The sequence below is a fragment of the Pavona decussata genome, unplaced genomic scaffold (genome assembly GCF_977016875.1).
Source record: "Pavona decussata unplaced genomic scaffold, jaPavDecu1.1 SCAFFOLD_140, whole genome shotgun sequence".
NCBI classification, from domain to species: Eukaryota; Metazoa; Cnidaria; class Anthozoa; order Scleractinia; family Agariciidae; genus Pavona; species Pavona decussata.
The window spans coordinates 1673752-1692545 of NW_028145553.1; the positions used below are offsets into that span (position 1 = coordinate 1673752).

The 18794-nt window shown below is 39.4% G+C and overlaps 1 protein-coding gene and 1 pseudogene across 1 annotated transcript; one reads left to right on the forward strand and one right to left on the reverse strand.

Annotated features, from left to right (window-relative positions):
- The first annotated feature begins 1724 nt into the window (after positions 1-1724).
- Positions 1725-15653, forward strand: LOC146466916 (uncharacterized). Its single transcript, XM_085126725.1, has 6 exons — positions 1725-2336; positions 4208-4492; positions 4776-5099; positions 9633-9968; positions 11370-11516; positions 13753-15653. The coding sequence occupies exons 1-6, from the start codon at positions 2273-2275 to the stop codon at positions 14328-14330; spliced, it is 1734 nt and encodes a 577-aa protein (XP_084982851.1). The 5' UTR covers positions 1725-2272; the 3' UTR covers positions 14331-15653.
- On the reverse strand, positions 14514-18358 carry LOC146466917 (uncharacterized; annotated as a pseudogene).
- Between the last annotated feature and the right edge of the window lie 436 nt (positions 18359-18794).

The window sequence follows — 18794 nt, forward strand, 5'->3', positions numbered from 1 at the left end:
TACTGTTTAACAACCAACGCGAGAAAAACGCAGTGTTACAGTGCAAGGCCAAGTGCCCTATTTGCGAGCACGTGTGTTATAAAAACCCGAAAACCCTATTTCCAAATATGGTCATAAAATCTGACGCGTAACGCAAACTGGGGAGTTTACGACAGATTTTTGTCGACTACAGATTTAGCATAAATGAAAGAATAAGTTAAAGTTTACTTGAATCCTGTGTCAAAGCTAATGATTCAGCTTTCTGTTACCAATTTTCATTTTGTTAAACCTGGTTTTATTAAGCTTGTTTTGTTGGTGTGAATGGGGCTCTAGTTCTTTCACAGACTTGTTAGAATAATGGTAAGCCCAGAAACGGAGAAATCAACGTCATTTTTCGGTACTGTGGGGCATTTGTTAGTTTATTTTCTTAAAATGCTATTAAAAATGCCCGGGCGTCATCCCGGAGGGGGAATGGGAGAGTGTGATGGGCACTCTTGGAAATTGACTGCATAATGCCGTAACGAACCCCTGTATAACGTCATCCTCGTTACAACAAACGATATTCTTCAGCACGGCTAAAGTTACCACAGGCAGCCCAAGCTCGCGTCACTAGAGAGCGTGTAATAATTAATTACTAGTGGGCATGATTACCTTTGAGTGCAAGAAGACTCCGTCTTATGAGGGTAATGACAGTGATTTCAAAGAACGCCCGAAACGGCAAAATAAACCCCAAAATGCACAAGAATACACCAGAGGTGAGTCAGTTTTATTCATTTTATTGAGTGAAAGTTAAATTTAGCGTTTTTTTAGCGTAAAAATCGTCGGCATTTTAGTTCCCATACAAAGTCTTATAATGCGTTCAAATTTCTCAACGGCTGTCCCGCTTGCACTCAAAGGTCATCGTCTCACTAGTTATTAATTATCACATGCTCTCTAGTGTCTCAAGTGACGCCGCGAACTTGGCAGTTTTATTCGTTTTATTGAATGAAAGTTAAATTTAGCGTTTTTTAAACTTCATAATCGACGGTATTTTATTTCCCATACAAAGCCTTATAATGCGTTTAAATTTTCAATGGCTGCTTGCACTCAAAGGTAATCATGCCCACTAGTAATTAATTATTACACGCTCTCCAGTGACGCGAGCTTGGGCTGCCTGTGAAGTTACAGAGAATTGTAATCGATATAACGAACCCCCGTTTATCGAAATCCCCGTTGTAACTCGGAATTTACAATCGTATACGTAAAATCGACTTCGGTATAACGACAGATTAAAATGTAAATCAACAGAAACGGAAATTCATGTACAAGAATACAAATTTTTGTTCATTGTTCTCGAGGTACTGAACCAACATGCCTCTTATCGTGACTTTTCAATATGAGACCCTTATCCCCGGGCCCCTATCACTCGGCGGCCATGTTGAGTCTCGGGGGAATAAAAAGCTTTGTTTTCGCACGGCAAGCCTCGGCCAGACGCGAAGCAGTGCTAGGCTTGCCGTGCAACTGATGAACCTTTTTATCCCCCTGACATCAACATGGCCACCGTGTGATAAAGGTCTATTAATCATTAGCCGAAACGCAAACCCGAAGATTTTGGTGGTTTTTTAACGGATCCGTGCTTTTAAACGAACCGCCATTGGGACGAAGACATTTTCCTAGGGGAGTCCCCCACCTCAGCCACTTCCGTTATATCGCGATACCCACATAAGGACCATAAGAGGAAATAGGAACGCAGCATGATCGTGGGCGGACTGTTAGCTGGGGTCCACCCCTCCCATGCAACGTAACGCAGACGCAGGTATTCTCGGTATTCTTTGCACTCAACAGTTACACTCCTCCTTGGATTGCGTGATGCGATTAAAAAGTCGTCTATTGGCGACGAAGGCTACAGAGAATCAGCAATCTATCATTTACAAATTTTTCTTTTCGCGTCTCCATTCATCGTTCGTCGTTCGTCGTTCCGCGTTCCTGGTTCCTTCCTTTTCGACCCAATCTCTTTGTCTCACATTTCCGGTTGTTTTGTTGAGTAACAACTTCCTGTTTGTTACCTCGCTCACGTCAATTCACGGTCAAGGTACGCTTGACTCATTGTCAACTGGCAGAAGGTTTTCCAACACTCAACTTCCATCGCAAATAGATCGAAAATTTCTTAAATCCACATGGCTCGACTCATGAGATTCATGGTGTGATAAACACTTGACTTTTGAGAGCTTTGCTTTGGGAGGTCAAGTTTTGACACATCACTGAGCGCGCTTCGACGAAACAACTGCTTGATAATTTCGTTGGTGTTTTGGCGATGGAAGCGCTTTCTGATCGGCGCGTTCTTAGGATAACTCTAGTAATGATGATCTTCTGTGCAGGTGAGCATGTACATTTTTTTTTTAAAAAGTAGAAAATAAGAGTTGTCTCCGAGGGTTAATTGTTTGCAGTTATAAGTTCAAAACCAATTTCTAAATTTGATAAGATTGCATGTGAACGGACCTTTAATGGTGTGCATCACATGAGAAATCATCAAAGGAATTCTGAGATTTAAACTGGAATTAACTTCACTACGAAATAGTTGTTTGAAGAGACAAGCAAATAATCGTAAAATTCGTATTATGGAAACTGTTTTTTGTTGTTTTCTCATAACTATGGCTAACTTAACAACTGCATTTAAAACGAGTTATACAAAACGCATAATTATTTAAAATTATGCATGCATGCATGTGGTCAATATATTTATTATATGCAGCCATATTATTATCAATTAAGTTCACAATCACAGCACGTTTTATTTTGCTCTCAAACAGGTTCTCACGTTAAATCTTGATCACCCTGAAACGCCTCATCCCAATGAAGAAACTAAATGTTTACATTGTAGATGCTGTGTCAACAACAAAACACAACATTTATGAAGATTACATTTTGATATTAAAATATCAGTTGTCAACTAATTTTAAAATATTTCCAATTCAAAAACATGACGGCAAACACGCACAGTACTGGGTGTGCCTGATTTCGATATTTTTGAATTCTGTGGTGATTTTTTTTTAGTGTCAATCTGACTAGGTAAAAATCTACATCAGGCTAGTAATTAACTTTCATTTAATTTATGCAGAACTGGTCTTAAATCAGGTGTTATTTAAAATACACAATCCCCAGTCAAACGATCCACACTGACCAATACTGTCGGGCTGGCAAATCAGACTGAGAAACCAACATTAAACCAGCTCAGCTTCTGTGATCTGACAGGCTTATATTGCAGTGTTAATACTTCCAAAGCCTTGTTTGGAGAGGGCAAAGATGCCCCCCCCCCCCCCCCAGAGCTAGTGACAATAAAAACAGCTTTAAACAAGTTAAAACAGTTAATCATAACAGCTTAAAGAAGCTAGCCCTTAGTGGCACTGACCCTCTATGGGATTGAACAGGAGAGGCCTTTTAAATTGTCAGAGGAAAGTCAGTTTGTCTGCAGATCAGCTTTAATTGGGGCTTTTTTGTGGGCCCGAACTGGATCTTGTTTTAGAAACATTTATATTTGGAATTTTACTACTGAAAACTGAATTATAGAATTTTTTTCAGTTTTCATGCACCCTTCAACTGATTCAATATCAAAACACAAATTCTCATTTCCCATGTTCATAATATATATTTATCATACATTAATATTAGCAACAGTTGAGAAACCTTGGTTCAAAAAACAAGATAAATAATCAATTAAAGATTAATTTCATGTTAACTGGGGATCATATTTCACCCTAACTTACTGGTTTAGTGCTTTTAAATATCTATAACCCCCTCCATCACCATGGAGGGAATCTTTCTTTATGACCCACCAGAGTAGCACTCTGTCTCAGGATATTCCAATTACGTATACTTCTCAGAATTTTTCTTCTTCTTGTATAACCTTTCTGATTGTAGCATTTATAAAAAACATTTACGAGTAGAGACATTTGATGTTGATAATGTGCAGTTCCAGAAAATATCCATACTCCCCCCAAGCAAGGTTTTTCTGCATCCCCCCCACCCTAGGAAACTCCAATTTAGTTTTACACATTTCTTCTAAAATTTTGCCTCATAAGACCCTCCTCCCCTAAGAACTTCCGACGACCTTCCATGGGGTGGTTTAATGGATTTTTTCTAGAACTGTACAGATTATATATTAGGGCTTAATTCAAAGACAATGTTAAGCACCATTGAGACAGGACAGTGCCATAGCTCGCATTAACTTGATATGCTTTTTCTTTTCAAGGTTTGACACAAATTGTGGGGGCTACTGTCAAAATAATCAGTCCTACAAAAAACCAGATCATCAAGTACAGGAACCAGTCTGTCCTGTTTAACTGCACGGTGACTTCGTCAATTTCCAGTGTGGCAAGGTTTCAATGGTTTAGGAACGAAAAGGAAATTCAACCCAGCAATATAAATAATACTTCTTTCTGGTCAAGCTTTAAGCTGAAAAATTTTACTTCTCAAGATGAAGGAGAGTATGTTTGCATTTATGGTGGTAGTGATTCTGTGGTGGTGCACCTTGCTTGTAAGTACATGCAAATAAATTCGATCTTAACTTGATTATGTTTTGGAGAAATGTTAATTAGTATTGGTTTTGAGGCAAGTAATTAATTAATAATATTGATTAATACCGGTAATAATATTTATTTCCAACTGATAAGTCATTATAATAATATTGGGAAGATACAAAAGCTTTAATTTGATCATGCACTCTTTCGGCAAAAAAACTAACATAATTTTTGGAAGACTTTAATTCCATCAAGGAACAACTATTTGTCAGTTAATCTATTTTGTTTATAATTTAATAGCAATGCCAAAAGCGAGGAATAGTGGAGTTCGCAGTCCGGTCTTCCCCAAGGTTGATGAAAACTGCAGTCTTCAGTGTACAGCAGAGGGATGGCCAAAACCGGGAATCTTCTGGATGAAGGAAGACAAAAATATTAGTGTCATAAACCAAGATCATAAATATCGAGAAAGCCCAAATATACAAAGTGAAGGTGATGGTCCAATCAATGCTTCTAAATCTGAATTGGTCATTTTTAACATCCAAATGGAGGACAGCGGCAAGTACTATTGTGTTGCTACGAATCCTGTTGGAGTGGACAAGTATCCTATAAGAGTACAAGCTGAAGGTGATGATTGGGGTTGTCCCATGGCATTACATATAACATTATTATTAACCCTGATTGCCTTGAACCCAGTGGGGGTACTCTGGGTTAAAAGTGATGGGGAGGTGTGAAGGATTTTTCAAGGTTTGAAAATTATTCATGATTTCAGGATTTTTTTTTGTGGTCGAAAACTTTGCCTATAGTATTTTTGTTGGGTAGTTTCATTTTATGAGGGATTTTTTGGGGTATTAAAAAAAAGAAGAAGATTCACAGTAAAATTATTGTTATGTTTAGGTATATGTTTATAAACAGACATTCATCTTTTTTTAGTGGCGGTTTTTACAGTTTGTAAATTTGGCATGGGATTTTGTGGGGGTTTAATAATAATTATTAATTTTTGGTTTGGGGGATTTTTTTGGCTTCTGCATCATGCCCAAGTCTGAAGGATTTTTGTGGGGTGTTAATTTATGACCCCATTTGCACCTCCCTGTCACTTTTAACCTGGAGTACCCCACTGGGACCTTTTCCTAAGGATGGAGCCATGTCTATCTTCCCTGGTGTTAGGGTTGAATCGTTCCTGGGAGTAATAATATATTAGGGCTATACTACAGCACCATACGGTTTAAAAGTATTCTATGTGAGGGTCCTCGCAGGCCTCTGCCCCCTAGGGATAGGGCGAAAATTCTATTCTCTGGGGAGGGGAAACTTTTGCTTCCTAAGGGTGGAGTTATGCAGTTCTGCTTCTTTTCAGTACTTGGCTGGGAAAGCAACCTCATTCCTAGGGCTTTTTTTCCCCTTGAAAATTTGGAGGGACAGAAAAAAGAACCTGGCATCGGCTGGTCACGTGACCACCAAACACCTCAAAATCTTGGGTGTAATAAATTAGTGGTGACTAGATCATGCATGTAAATGTTGATATCAATTGGCACTTCGCGCTCACGATCAGCTTAAAATGTGCCAGTTGTGCAGGCTACATCGAGGCTTAAATTTTGCGTAAACTGGCAGAAAGTATCTGTAGTCATTCGGCTTTGGTTGGCTCTAAACCACCACAAGGCCAGGAAGATATTGTGAATTGTGATAAACAACAGGGCACAGAGGAAGCATTCTGGAGAAATTCATGGAGCAGTTGTGGTGTATGCAAATCAAATTTGTTGATTCAAATATATACATGAACGTGACAAAACAAAGCACCATGAGATCTTGTGACGTGCCTTTTGAAATATTATCTAGAAGACAGAAGCTGACAATATCTGCCTGGCCAGCATAAGGCAAAGGGTGACCTTTTCGGAAAGCATGTAGATCTTGACAAGAATGGCTGCGAAATAGACAATATTCAAATAAGCAAAACCAAACCTTGCTTAAATGCTCCAAACGGTGTAAGAAGCATAGTAGCAAACAGTGAATGGGCAGAACAAGAGATCACATTATAAAGAGATTAGGCGAAAGCCAGAGGATTAAAAAAAAAATGATCTTCACCTCACGCTTAAACAGTATTAAACCGTTGGCCTTTTGTGGTTGAATTCAAAGCTCAGACAAAGAGCGATGCTTTTGTCTCCCTTGAACGGCAAGAATTCAGGTAGGAACTGGAATAGAAGTGATTTCCTGGAACCATTTGGGAGAACGGCAATAGCATCTATGTCTTTTTAAAACTCCTCACTTGAGGACTGGAAGAAACTAAAAGAAGGAAACTTACGGTGGTTTAGAAGCCAACCCAAGTCCAATTCGAGCCTCAATGTAACCTAGTACATTACAGGCGTTTATTTAGCCGAGAGCGAAGTGCCAGTCGATATCAACGTTAGGCATAATCTAGTAATCGCTAATTTACTATCTACCCAAGATTTTCGGGTTTTTAGTGGTCACATGACCAGCCGATGTCAGGGTCTTGTTTCCGCCCCTTCCAATTTTCAAGGAAAAAGAGGGAACGAGGTTGCTGGAAAAGGGATGATAGTTTATTCCTTGGGGTGGGGTTGACTTCTGTTTCCTAAGGGCTGGGCTATGCCCCTGCTCCCTAGGGGTAGGGTTAAGCCTCTGTCGCTGAGAGTTAGGTTAACGTATTCCCTCTAAATTTGGGGATATGCCTATTCCCCCTGAGGGTGAGGTTATACCTCTACGTTCTGGATGTGTGACTCTTCCTCTAATCTTTAGAAATAGGGTTGAACCGCTACTTCCAGGGGATGAGATAAAGTTATAATCCTTTAGGGTGGAGGTAATTGCCTCAGTACTGTAGGAGTAGAGTTGAACTTTTTCTCTCTGGGGTGGGGTGAGTCGCTGTTCCTCTATGATGGACAGGAGCCCATTACTGGGGGTGTGCAACTCTCACATTGAGCCTATGTCATGGCGTCTGTTTTAAAATAGATTTTAGATTACTGTGACGGAAAGTTTGTACATTTGATATCTTTAGTTTTGTCTATTGTTTTCGATTACTGTACACATCAATCATGGATTGCTCGTTCAAGACATTTGATTGACATTTAGTCTAAATCCATGAGCATCGTGTCTCGATAGCTTTAAATTACCAAATCATTGTAGTCCGTTCGGAGCTGTGATTCAAGAAACGTGAATCAAATATCGACTGCGTTCTCGTATACCGAAAACTCGTATACCGCCTTCTACGAAAATTTCTATTTCCCATGAAAGATGAAAGATTGAACTCTAGGAAACATTTAGGGGCTGTTTACATGGAGGGAGGAAGATCCTAGCACTAGGAAGATCCGAGAAGGCGAAAAAACTTTCCGTTTGCTTTAAATTTCGGCCGAAGTTGTTACCAAGTGGAGAAGGAAAAGAAGAATAACTGTCGGCGTTGAGCAGCTGAACGCCCGGCTGCCGCCATGTTTGTTCGTTTTGTCTCTAGTACTAGGATCTTCCGAGCGAAAGTAGTTTACATGGAGCTAAGATCTTCCTAGTACTAGGATCTTCCTATCTCTAAGCTAGGAAGTTCCTATCTCTAGGAAGATCCTAGCGTTAGGGCCAAGTAAAACGTTTTGCATGTAAACTGAATAGAGAAAACATATGGCGCTAGGATGATCACAGGCAGCCCAAGCTCGCGTCACTAGAGAGCGTGTAATAATTAATTACTAGTGGGCATGATTACCTTTGAGTGCAAGCAGCCATTGAGAATTTAAACGCATTATAAGGCTTTGTATGGGAAATAAAATACCGTCGATTATGAAGTTTAAAAAACGCTAAATTTAACTTTTATTCAATAAAACGAATAAAACTGCCAAGTTCGCGGCGCTAGAGAGCGTGTGATAATTAATAACTAGTGAGACGATGACCTTTGAGTGCAAAGCGGTATTGTGTTACAGACAGCCGTTGAGAAATTTGAACGCATTATAAGACTTTGTATGGGAACTAAAATGCCGACGATTTTTACGCTAAAAAAACGCTAAATTTAACTTTCACTCAATAAAATGAATAAAACTGACTCACCTCTGGTGTAATCTTGTGCGTTTTGGGGTTTATTTTGCCGTTTCGGGCGTTCTTTGAAATCACTGTCATTACCCTCCGTCTTATGAGGGTAATGACAGTGATTTCAAAGAACGCCCGAAACGGCAAAATAAACCCCAAAACGCACAAGATTACACCAGAGGTGAGTCAGTTTTATTCATTTTATTGAGTGAAAGTTAAATTTAGCGTTTTTTTAGCGTAAAAATCGTCGGCATTTTAGTTCCCATACAAAGTCTTATAATGCGTTCAAATTTCTCAACAGCTGTCTGTAACACAATACCGCTTTGCACTCAAAGGTCATCGTCTCTCTAGTGTCTCTAGTGACGCCGCGAACTTGGCAGTTTTATTCGTTTTATTGAATGAAAGTTAAATTTCGCGTTTTTTAAACTTCATAATCGACGGTATTTTATTTCCCATACAAAGCCTTATAATGCGTTTAAATTCTCAATGGCTACTTTCACTCAAAGGTAATCATGCCCACTAGTAATTAATTATTACACGCTCTCTAGTGACGCGAGCTTGGGCTGCCTGTGGGATGATCCGCCCTCTAGGATCTTTTTCTCCCTCCACGTAAACAGCCCCTTAACATGATTTAAGAAATCTGTAGATTCATAGATGTGCTCACGTGTGCAGTGGGCCTTTAAATGACAAATTTTGTCAGTTAAAGGCCCACTGCACACGCTGTGGGCACATTTATGAATCTACAGATTTCTTACAGTCAACCCAGGTCACGCGTGAACGATATTTTGAAATTTGAACGGAGTTTTAAAATTTACATGTCAGTTTTGAAAATCGCCAACGAGATTTCAGAGTTCCCGTTTAAATTTCCCTAGCTTATTGACGGTATAAAGCTATGAATTTTTCTTTACATTGCAAAATTGAATATTTCAAGAATAACAATTGTTTCCCAAGTATTTTAAATCTTTTTTTCAGTTAATGCGTCTTTTTTGGAACGATTTCCAGGGAAATGTCCAACATTCCATTCACACGTCGGACATTAGAAAGAGAAATTCGAATGTTCATTTCATTCTTGGAAATATTGTTCACGCGTGACCTGGATTGACTGTAAATCATGTTAATGTTCATCACATTACTTTGTTTAACTTTTAGCTGGCCCAGAAGATTATAAACCCACAGTGACAGCAGAGAAAACAAAATACACTGTTGAACCCGGCAAAGATGTATCACTAGTCTGTCTTGGTGAACAAGTTAAGGACAAGTTCGATACTTACATGTTTTGGGAATTGAATGGAAATAAGCTTAATATCTCAAGTCGCCGCTACAACGTTAGCAAGAGGTTCACCCACCAAAACGATGGGTTAACACCCAAAGTGCACATGCGGCTTACCATCTTTGATGTTGGTTATGATGATGAAGGGAACTACAGCTGTGTTGTAGATACTGCTAGGGGGCATGCACGTGATGACATAACACTTGAAGTAAAGGGTATGTAGAAATATATTATCCTGTAGACCTTTGTCATGAATGGCAGCTGATAAATCATCATTTTAGTTTCATGATTATTAAGCCCTACTAGCCTCCTTACCATGTGGAAATTCAATTATAGAATTTTTACTCTTGAATGGGTTTAGTAGGGCTAATTAACATGCAGGTAGGAAATAATAAATCTGTTGCCATTTTTCTTTTAAAAAAGGGCTATTTTATGAGACCTAACATGTTCATCATGGGATTTTAGTTGTTTAGAGTCCAAAATGTCCTGGAATTATAGTATTGAGCCGAAAAATATGAGACGAAATAACGACCAGTCAACTGATTTGGTACCTCGTAGAGGTAAAAAAATGTTCGGATCACGGCCACAAAACAGAATTCTGGTACCTTTTAGGGGTTCTTTTCAAAATTTCCGACGATAACCCCTTCACTTTTCTATGCCCCCCCCCCCCCCCCGACTTAGAACACTTGGGCGAAGATGCGTCAGATATCAAGGGGTGTTCTCAACGAGAAAACAACCGTAACTCTGTTTTTGGCAAAACTTAGTCAAAGTTATTCAAGTCGCAGTCTATTTGATTTGAATCCTGGCCGTCCTTATTAAAGCCAAAGTAAAGTAAAAAGGAACCATTACTTTTGGGTTAACTTTGATTTCAGATGTCTGTCGGCTGCAATTTACACTACGGCTACAAATGAATTTTGTGCCGCTGGGACTAAGGACACAATTATGGATCGGAGTATTAACTCTGAAGCGTATGTTTAAGTGCTAATTTCCCACTGAGCGTTAGCCCTAGTAAGGAAAAGGAGGCAAAGAAAAAATCTCGGACCTCGACGGGAATCGAACCCACGACCTCCATGTATTGATTGTCCGTTGCTCTACCTACTGAGCTACGAGACCATTCAGGAAGTCGGGGGTAAACTAATTTTGGTGGTTATTGAGGCAATGTGAATGTGAAGGGTAGAAATGAATGGTTTGAAATGTTGTAAAGTAAACGAGTTGACGTCCGTGTTATTTTAGACGTATCAGTGTTACAAATCCTCATAAGACGTTGTTTAAACAGTCGACACAAAGGGCAAGTTATTTAAACAGAGTCTAACTTAGGCCGCAGCTTAAGACAATCAGTGGGCCTCCAAATCTGTTTATAAGTAGTTTATTTTACGTAGTTTTTCTTGTCTGGGATGCAAGCCTTCTTGTTACCGTCAGCAGCAGACGATGTTTAGATTTGACTGTTGGCAAAATTGAAAATGGCTTAGAACGTGGTTTTGTTAGACACCGTCTAAACTGTCTTTTAATAACTGACCAAAAATGTTTAAAATCTAAACGCCGCACGTAAACGGGCAATATCCAGAAATGAACTCAGATCAACTCTTGAAGTTATGGTCTTGCGTTTGATTCCACAGACAAAGGTGACAACGGAATGGAAGTGTGGATGATACTGGTCCTTGTTTTTGTGGCATTGGCGCTGGTCTTGACGCTGGTAGGGGTGATCTTCCTTATATGTCGGCGGAAAAAGCGGAAGAAGAGAATGGCCAAACTAGCTCAGAAATGTAAGTGACTTTATGGGATCCCTCCAACCCCTCATGCAAAGAGCACATGGCTGTCTGAAACGCTTCCAATCTAACCAGTCCCCCGAGCGAATAGGCTCAAGTTGCACAAATTCATAAGCGGGGTTGCTAACAATTGCTCCTGTGTATGTTCGCTATACTTTTTATCTTTGCTTCGCGTTCTTCGTGGGATTGATTTACCAGGTTGCTTGAATCCACTAATGATTCAGCCAACCATTCGAGGGGGATAAATTCCGTTATTTAGCCTTACAGGGAAGTACTGCTGAATAAGGTTTGGTTTCAGGGTCTTCTCTCTTGAGCATTTTATGTATTTTCATTTGCTGCCTTAAAAGAGGGTCAGCCCGAATATACAAAAATATATAAAATAGCGGGCATCACTTTACGACATCACGCGCTTCATTCAACGGCTCATTTTACTGATGAAGCGACAGCAGTCCCGAAACGTCTGAACTTTGTACAACATTCACGGTGTGAAAATAAAAAAACACGATTAATGTAGAAACTCACACTTGTATTATTTTATCATTGGTTTTTTTGGGTTAATTTATTTTTCGGTGTTGAGAAGTTATACAATATATGCTTTATTTACGGGAATATTCGAATCAAAGGGATAAAAATATTAAAAAAATCAATGGTTTATCTTTCTATTTATGTTGTAGTGTAATGCTGATCTAGCTCTGATCAAATGTTGTTTTCTCCTGGTATAAATTTAGTTTAAGCAGGTGTTCTGTTTTGGACTACTTCTCAGGAAGTTTATCCCCCCGTCAAGAATGTTTGAAATTGGTTTTTCCACAATAACAATACATTGTTTACATAAGGTCAAGCCGCAATTCATCGTATCTGACCTTAAGTTAACCTTTCGCTAGCATTTGGCTGGAAATGGCCACCCTTCTTGTTTTTATCGTTTTTAGTGAAGATATTCAGTGTTTCTTACCGAATTTATACCAGCCGATATTTTGTTATTTAAGTTAGTTTCCGATGTACTTATTTGAATAATCTTTAAATCTTTGCGTTTGAAGGTGACTATCAATGTCGATACTTTTTGTTCCGTAACCACGTACTGTATTTTTAATAAGGTAACTGAAAGTTGTAAACGTGTACACTGTAATTTATGGAAATAGGCGTGGACTTGTAGTACGGCCTTTCTTCTTGGAAAGTTGTTGTTTTGCAACAATAACGCTGGACACTGCTTGAAACTTCATCCTGGTATATTGTAAACTCATGATTGTTAATGTGTAATTTTTATCGATGCAAATGTTCATTGTAATTTTTACATTCTTCGTTGCTTTATTTTGGCTGGACATTTCGAAGAACATAACGAAAACCTTGAAAGAACGGTACATTTTCCTCATCAAATAAAGGGAAGGTACCTATTACAAATTCCGATACATTAGTAGTTGACGAGTGTTTGACAGTAGGTTGTCAATCATACTCCGGCCAACATAAAAGCAACGCGAGAAGTTCTTCAGTAGAGAATGTAGTAGCTGAGCTGTAGAGTGAACTTCTAGAATACAACGTAGCCATTGAACAACAATTGTGTGTGTCAAGTGAATTCAACTCGTTGGCTAAACTGAGCTCATTCCCCTTGGTTAGACGCTAAGGTTGATTTAACAACAGCGCCCGACGCAAACTACTATTTCTTCAAAAGTAAATTTATTAATGGCGTTACACAGGCTTAACCTGCATACCTTAATGGTCTTAGCTCCCACGAGTTTCCTGTCAGTGATTGAAAAAAAAATACATCTATCGTTCATTCGTCACATCTGTTTCAATACTTTCCAGAACGACTTGTTAGTGACAAATAACCTGACCTTGATAAAAAAGAAATCTCCAAAAAGCTTCGTTTCTAGAAAGCTCAAGTAGGTAAAAAAAAAAAGTCTTGCTAAGCTAGACTATAAATAGCTTCTTATTTTTCTGAGGATCACGTGAAGAGACCGAAACACGCAAAACCAGTTGAAGATTAGATGTAGCTCCTACGGGTAAACGCGACGGTCATTTTTCCCCCGGGGGTCTGGCATTCTCGCGGGAGGCAATTTTAGCGCGCGTTCCCGTTTTTCATTCACTTTTAAACACTAAAATGTTGCGGGGTCGTTAAAAAGGCCAGTTGGGTATCTGACAGCACCATGTTTGTTTGTTTTTCCTGACTGCGCGAGAAATTATACTCAGTGCCATTTTAAAGCTGTTAAAAAAAAGCATTTCCTTTTAATTTCTTCAACAGATGGCCGAGAAGATCATGACAACAATTTCGAAAATGATGTCTTCGTCTCGTACAGCTCCAAAGACTACGACTGGATCAAGGAATCTCTGCAGCCAGTTTTCGATCAGAACAACATCAAGTACATCATCCACTCCCGGGACTTCAAACCCGGCAAAGCATTTTTTGAGAACATGGCGGACAGTGTGTACAACAGCCGCAAAGTGATTCTGGTAATGTCTCAGAACTACCTATCCAGCGGCTTCTGCAAGGACGAGATGCACATGGCTCTTTGCAGATCTGCGCAACGCGACGACGGGTCGCTGATTGTGGTCAGGATCGATGACATGAAACCCAGCGACATACCAAAGAGTATTCGGCACAAGACGTTCATCGACTACGCCAGCAGAGAGGAAACGACAACGTGGCAGAACAGAATTCTGGAATATGTGCGGTCCGAGAATAGATTATTGAGTGTGACGTCGGATGAAAGTGCGGACAACACTCGTGCTACTGAAAAGATTGCACTCCTTCTTAATGCGTTCAAACTGAAGAAGAATAAAAAGCAGAACGTCTCCAGAGAGCTCGCAGATCAATCTTAATGACATCTGTCTGTTTTACCATACAATCCACCTTGAATGGTCAAACTTTAGCTCGCTAACAGGCCCTCAGGTACCAGTGGCCTTTCCCCCAGTTAGATGGCCTGCATGGAGGATGGAGGGCAGTCGGGCGCGCACACGAAGCAAGGGAGCTCCCTTGCTTCCTGCGTGCGACTACAGTAAAGGCTGCCAAGTAGAGAACCAGTTCAAGGTCTGAAGTTTCACTGACTGGAGTTTTGAATCTACCTGACAGAAAAACATGGCGACTGGTACATTTACCCATATTAATTCTTAGCGTACAAAAACCCCGTATTTGGCCGTATGCTGTATTTTTGACCGTCTCACTGTGTTACGCGCTCTTACGTTAGCAAGTTGATAGTGAGCAGAATCTTATGTTTTCTTGCAGTGGCCCTGCCGGGCACATGGAAAGAAGGACATGATCACTCCCAATTAAGACAAGATGTTTTGATGCTTAAATAAATTCTCCTTAGTAGTACTACAAATAGAGAGATTAGGGAGGCAGAGTCGCCGAGCGATTTCGGCGCCATACTTGAAATTCGGAGGTCCCCGGTTCAAGTCCCGCTCTGACCGCTAGCTGGAGTTGTTTCTCGGTAGCCCCGAGTTCAACTCCTCTTCAACGCTTGTAGATAACCAGCTTAGGCGCGAATCCAAAAAAAAATTTAACCGTTTTTCAATAAAGCGAACACCAAGGACGCAAGGTTCTAGAGGGAATTTTTTTTACTCGTGAGAGTGTCGTTTCCTGGGTTTTCAAGGCACTCCGACAAGCATTTTCCATAGACTGTTTTCCGTAAAATGATGGAAACCGTCCTTCAGCTGATCTGCTTTTTTTCCATTTTATGTTCAATGTAAGATTTAATGCTCGTCCCCAGTAGCATTTGTGCTATAAACAATGCGAGGGTAAATAAAGGTAGTTAAAGGTTATTATTATTATTATTATTATTATTATTATTATTACTATTATTATTATTATTATTATTATTATTATTATTATTATTATTATTATTATTATTATTATTATTATTATCATTATTATTATTATTAAAAATATGGAGAACAGTGAACTAAATACTGGGGTTAACTCCGCACCAACTGGCCTATGAAAAAGTAAGAACCGCGGGAGACAGATTTGTCAACTGTCGGCATATTTAGGTAAATTTTGTAATTACGCTTTGGTGTATAGTTTGAAGATTATATTTTTGTTACATTTTGAGAATGCCAAGCGTTTTGACTTAATTTTTATTTATCACTATGTCCATAAAGCAACGATGTAATATTGTTCTCTTAATTGTATATTTTGTCCTTTTATATTTTAAATTCTTGATGTATAGTTTTTTAGCTTTGTATTGTGATTTATTCTTATATCTTTTATTGGAAATCAGACGTAATTCAGCCTGTGGCTGCAAGGTTTTTGACTAATAAACTATCTGTCTATCTCTGGTGCCGAGCAAAACCTCGCAGACGACTATCGTCATTCAAGATTTTAGTGTGGCACACGACAAGTTGTAAGTTTAATTATCGATTGTAACTTATTTTGGTTGTAAAAAATCATTATAATTAGCCTACAATTTTTTGCAAGATAATTGGTATGTAAGCGCGAGGTTCAGCTGGATTTGCAAAGTTCGTGTAATCACGTGCCTCTAAAGGCCCGTTTTAACGATTTCAACATTTGACCATTTTGTTGAACGGATGTTGGGCAAATGTCGAACGGAGTTTTCCTGACCGGCTTCAATGCCATTCGTCATTTTGGAGAGCAAAGGAAATGTTGAATCGATGTTGAATGAAAGTTTAAACTAATTTAAATTAGATTCGATTCGCTTTCAACATTTTTTTACACTTTCAACTATGATGTAAGGTACATGAAATGATTCATATAACACTGCGATGATCACTTCTCACTTCCTTTCAACTATGTTGAATGACCTGTTCAAACATCCCTCAACATTTGGTTCAACAAAGTGTTGAACGCATGTTGATACAAATGATCAAACCGTTTAAATGGGCCTTCAAACAAATAGATTTTTTGGCTTTCCGTTTTCAGCCTATTCTTACGAGTTTTTTCATGTGTTTACGACTAAGTTGTGATAATTAAAATAAAATAAAATAAATGCAGTGTAAGTACCTACACGTTCAATTGTACATGTATTATAACAATTAGATAAGTGATGGTTGATGAAGACATAGTCCGAATCAACTATCGCACATCCGGTCTTAACCTTGCATTGTTGAGCATTTCTATACACCAAAGCGCGTGATCCTGATTTTTTTTTTTTACCAAAGAAAACAATTCCTAAACCAACCTTTACATAACCTTTACAGACTTAAGTTTAGTTTTATCAACAGACTTGATAAGGTACTTTGGCTACCGGAAAGAGATTCGAGTGCCTTACGTTTCGACCTTTAGCCTTAAATAGTCAGAGCAACTTTACAGAGTTTAGATGGCTGGTACATTCGGTGTAAAAGGAAGTGTCAGTACTTTTGCCGGCACTTTCAAACCTTCTCAAGGACAATGGAGTCCGGGACAATCGTAATCTTGTGTAAATTGGGAACTTGTTATTATCTGAGACTCTAGAAATACTTTAGCCACGCACGAAGGTTCTATGATTGGTCTCTGTTACTTGGAGCAATCATCGCCGCCTCGGACACGTAATTCTAAACGAAATTGAGAACTTGAATTCATATCAAAACTGAAGTACATAGAAGTCAGCAACAACAAGAGCAACAACGTCTCTATTCAAAACAAAACGATATACAGACAACAATTGCAAACCCACAAGCAGCGATTTAGCTAGTCTAACTCTGGACGCAATCTATAGTGTTTGGTATTATTGTCGTGTGGTGTACAAGACAAGGGCATGGCACTAATACGTCACTACTATTTATAAGCTTCAAAGCTTGTACTTTAATCTCACCTGAGAGACCCAAAAGTAGTCATTTTTAGTTGAAACACTGAAATATTTCATAAGAATACACGTTAGAATTGATTCCGGGTGACTCATTAACTACAGGTACACGAGGAGTATGTGCTCCAACAGCATTAATCTCTGCAGCAAATCTTGAAGAGACTTCTTGACAAAGGCTTGAACGTAGCAGTAAATTTCAAACGTCGATCGTACAACTGTTGTCAGGCAAGGAGCATGAAACACGTTGTACGATTTGCAAAGTCTTCGTGCTTGCGCTTGAAGTTTGGCACCACTAGATAATCCTCCAGTTTCATCCTCAGATGTCTCGTCTTCATTCCTTTGCATGTAATCGTATGCAATCCAGTAAGAACAATTAAACTCTGTTAGCCTGGTCATAAGTTTCTCTAATAGCGTTATGTTATCTGGAATTCCGGATTGAAATGTTTATAGCTCGTCGGCGAAGAAGTGAAACTTTGACGTGACATCGCTTCCGGGATGGTTTCCGTGAAAAAACTCTGTAGGCGAGAGAACATCGACTAGCTCACTGGAGATACTATTCCGTGCAGTTGACGATAATGGAACCACAATAACCACCTTTCCTCCCTTTCTAGCACATTTCAGAGCTTTGAACTGGAGCAAAATTGTTTTACCACTGCCAGAGGAGCCATTAAAAAACATGTGCTGTGGGCCATTCCATATACGCAACTGGTCAGGATTGAGGAACAAAACCTGCTTTGCTAGTATTTCCTGCTTCAAGCGCTCAGATGTCTTCCGGACTACTTCGGATCCATCTACAGCTTCCTTGGAAGTCTTTTCATAGTTCTTTCCTAGAATGTTCTGGTTGTCAATTTTCTTGAAAACATCTGAGAACACTTTGGAGCTGACTTCAGACTTCTAGCCAACAAATATTGAAATACGTTTTTGTATTGCTCGCTGTTCCTGGCAGTCAAATTCCTTCTCGGAAAAGTTCATTCTCCACCAAGTGATAAATTCATCAACAGAGAGCACGTTTGCCTCTCGAAGATTGACAAAGTCTTGATTCTCGCGACAAGGATCACTGACACTCGGCATGGCTATTACTTTATAAACAGGAAAGCCGAGAGTTGCGTTTTAACATAATGAGATGCATTTCACTAATGGTGTACCAATGGAATGCCAAGTCACTCCATTGGTACCAATGGACGACCGGCATCCCACTGTAATCAAACCGATCCGTAGCAAAAATAGTCTACGTCCCCTTAATGAAATACATTTCTCCAATGGTGTACCAGTAGAATGCCAAGTCACTCTATTGGTACCAATTGACCACCGAAATCCCACTGTACTCATACCGATCCGTAGCGAAAATAGTCCAAGTCCCCTTAATGAAATACATTTCTCCAATGGTGTACCAATGAAATGCCAAGTCACTCCATTGGTACCAATAGTACCATTGGCACCAATGGACAAGCGGAATCCCAACGTACTTAATCCGATCTCTAGCGGAAATAGTCTAAGTCCCTTAATGAGATGCATTTCACCAATGGTGCACCAATGGAATTCCAAG

Excerpts from the sequence above, each read along its gene's own strand:
- LOC146466916 (XM_085126725.1), top strand. The coding sequence starts at position 2,273 with ATGGAAGCGCTTTCTGATCGGCGCGTTCTTAGGATAACTCTAGTAATG. Across the intron at positions 9,969-11,369 it reads CATAACACTTGAAGTAAAGG|ACAAAGGTGACAACGGAATG; the intron begins GTATGTAGAAAT and ends TTGATTCCACAG. Across the intron at positions 11,517-13,752 it reads GGCCAAACTAGCTCAGAAAT|ATGGCCGAGAAGATCATGAC; the intron begins GTAAGTGACTTT and ends TTTCTTCAACAG.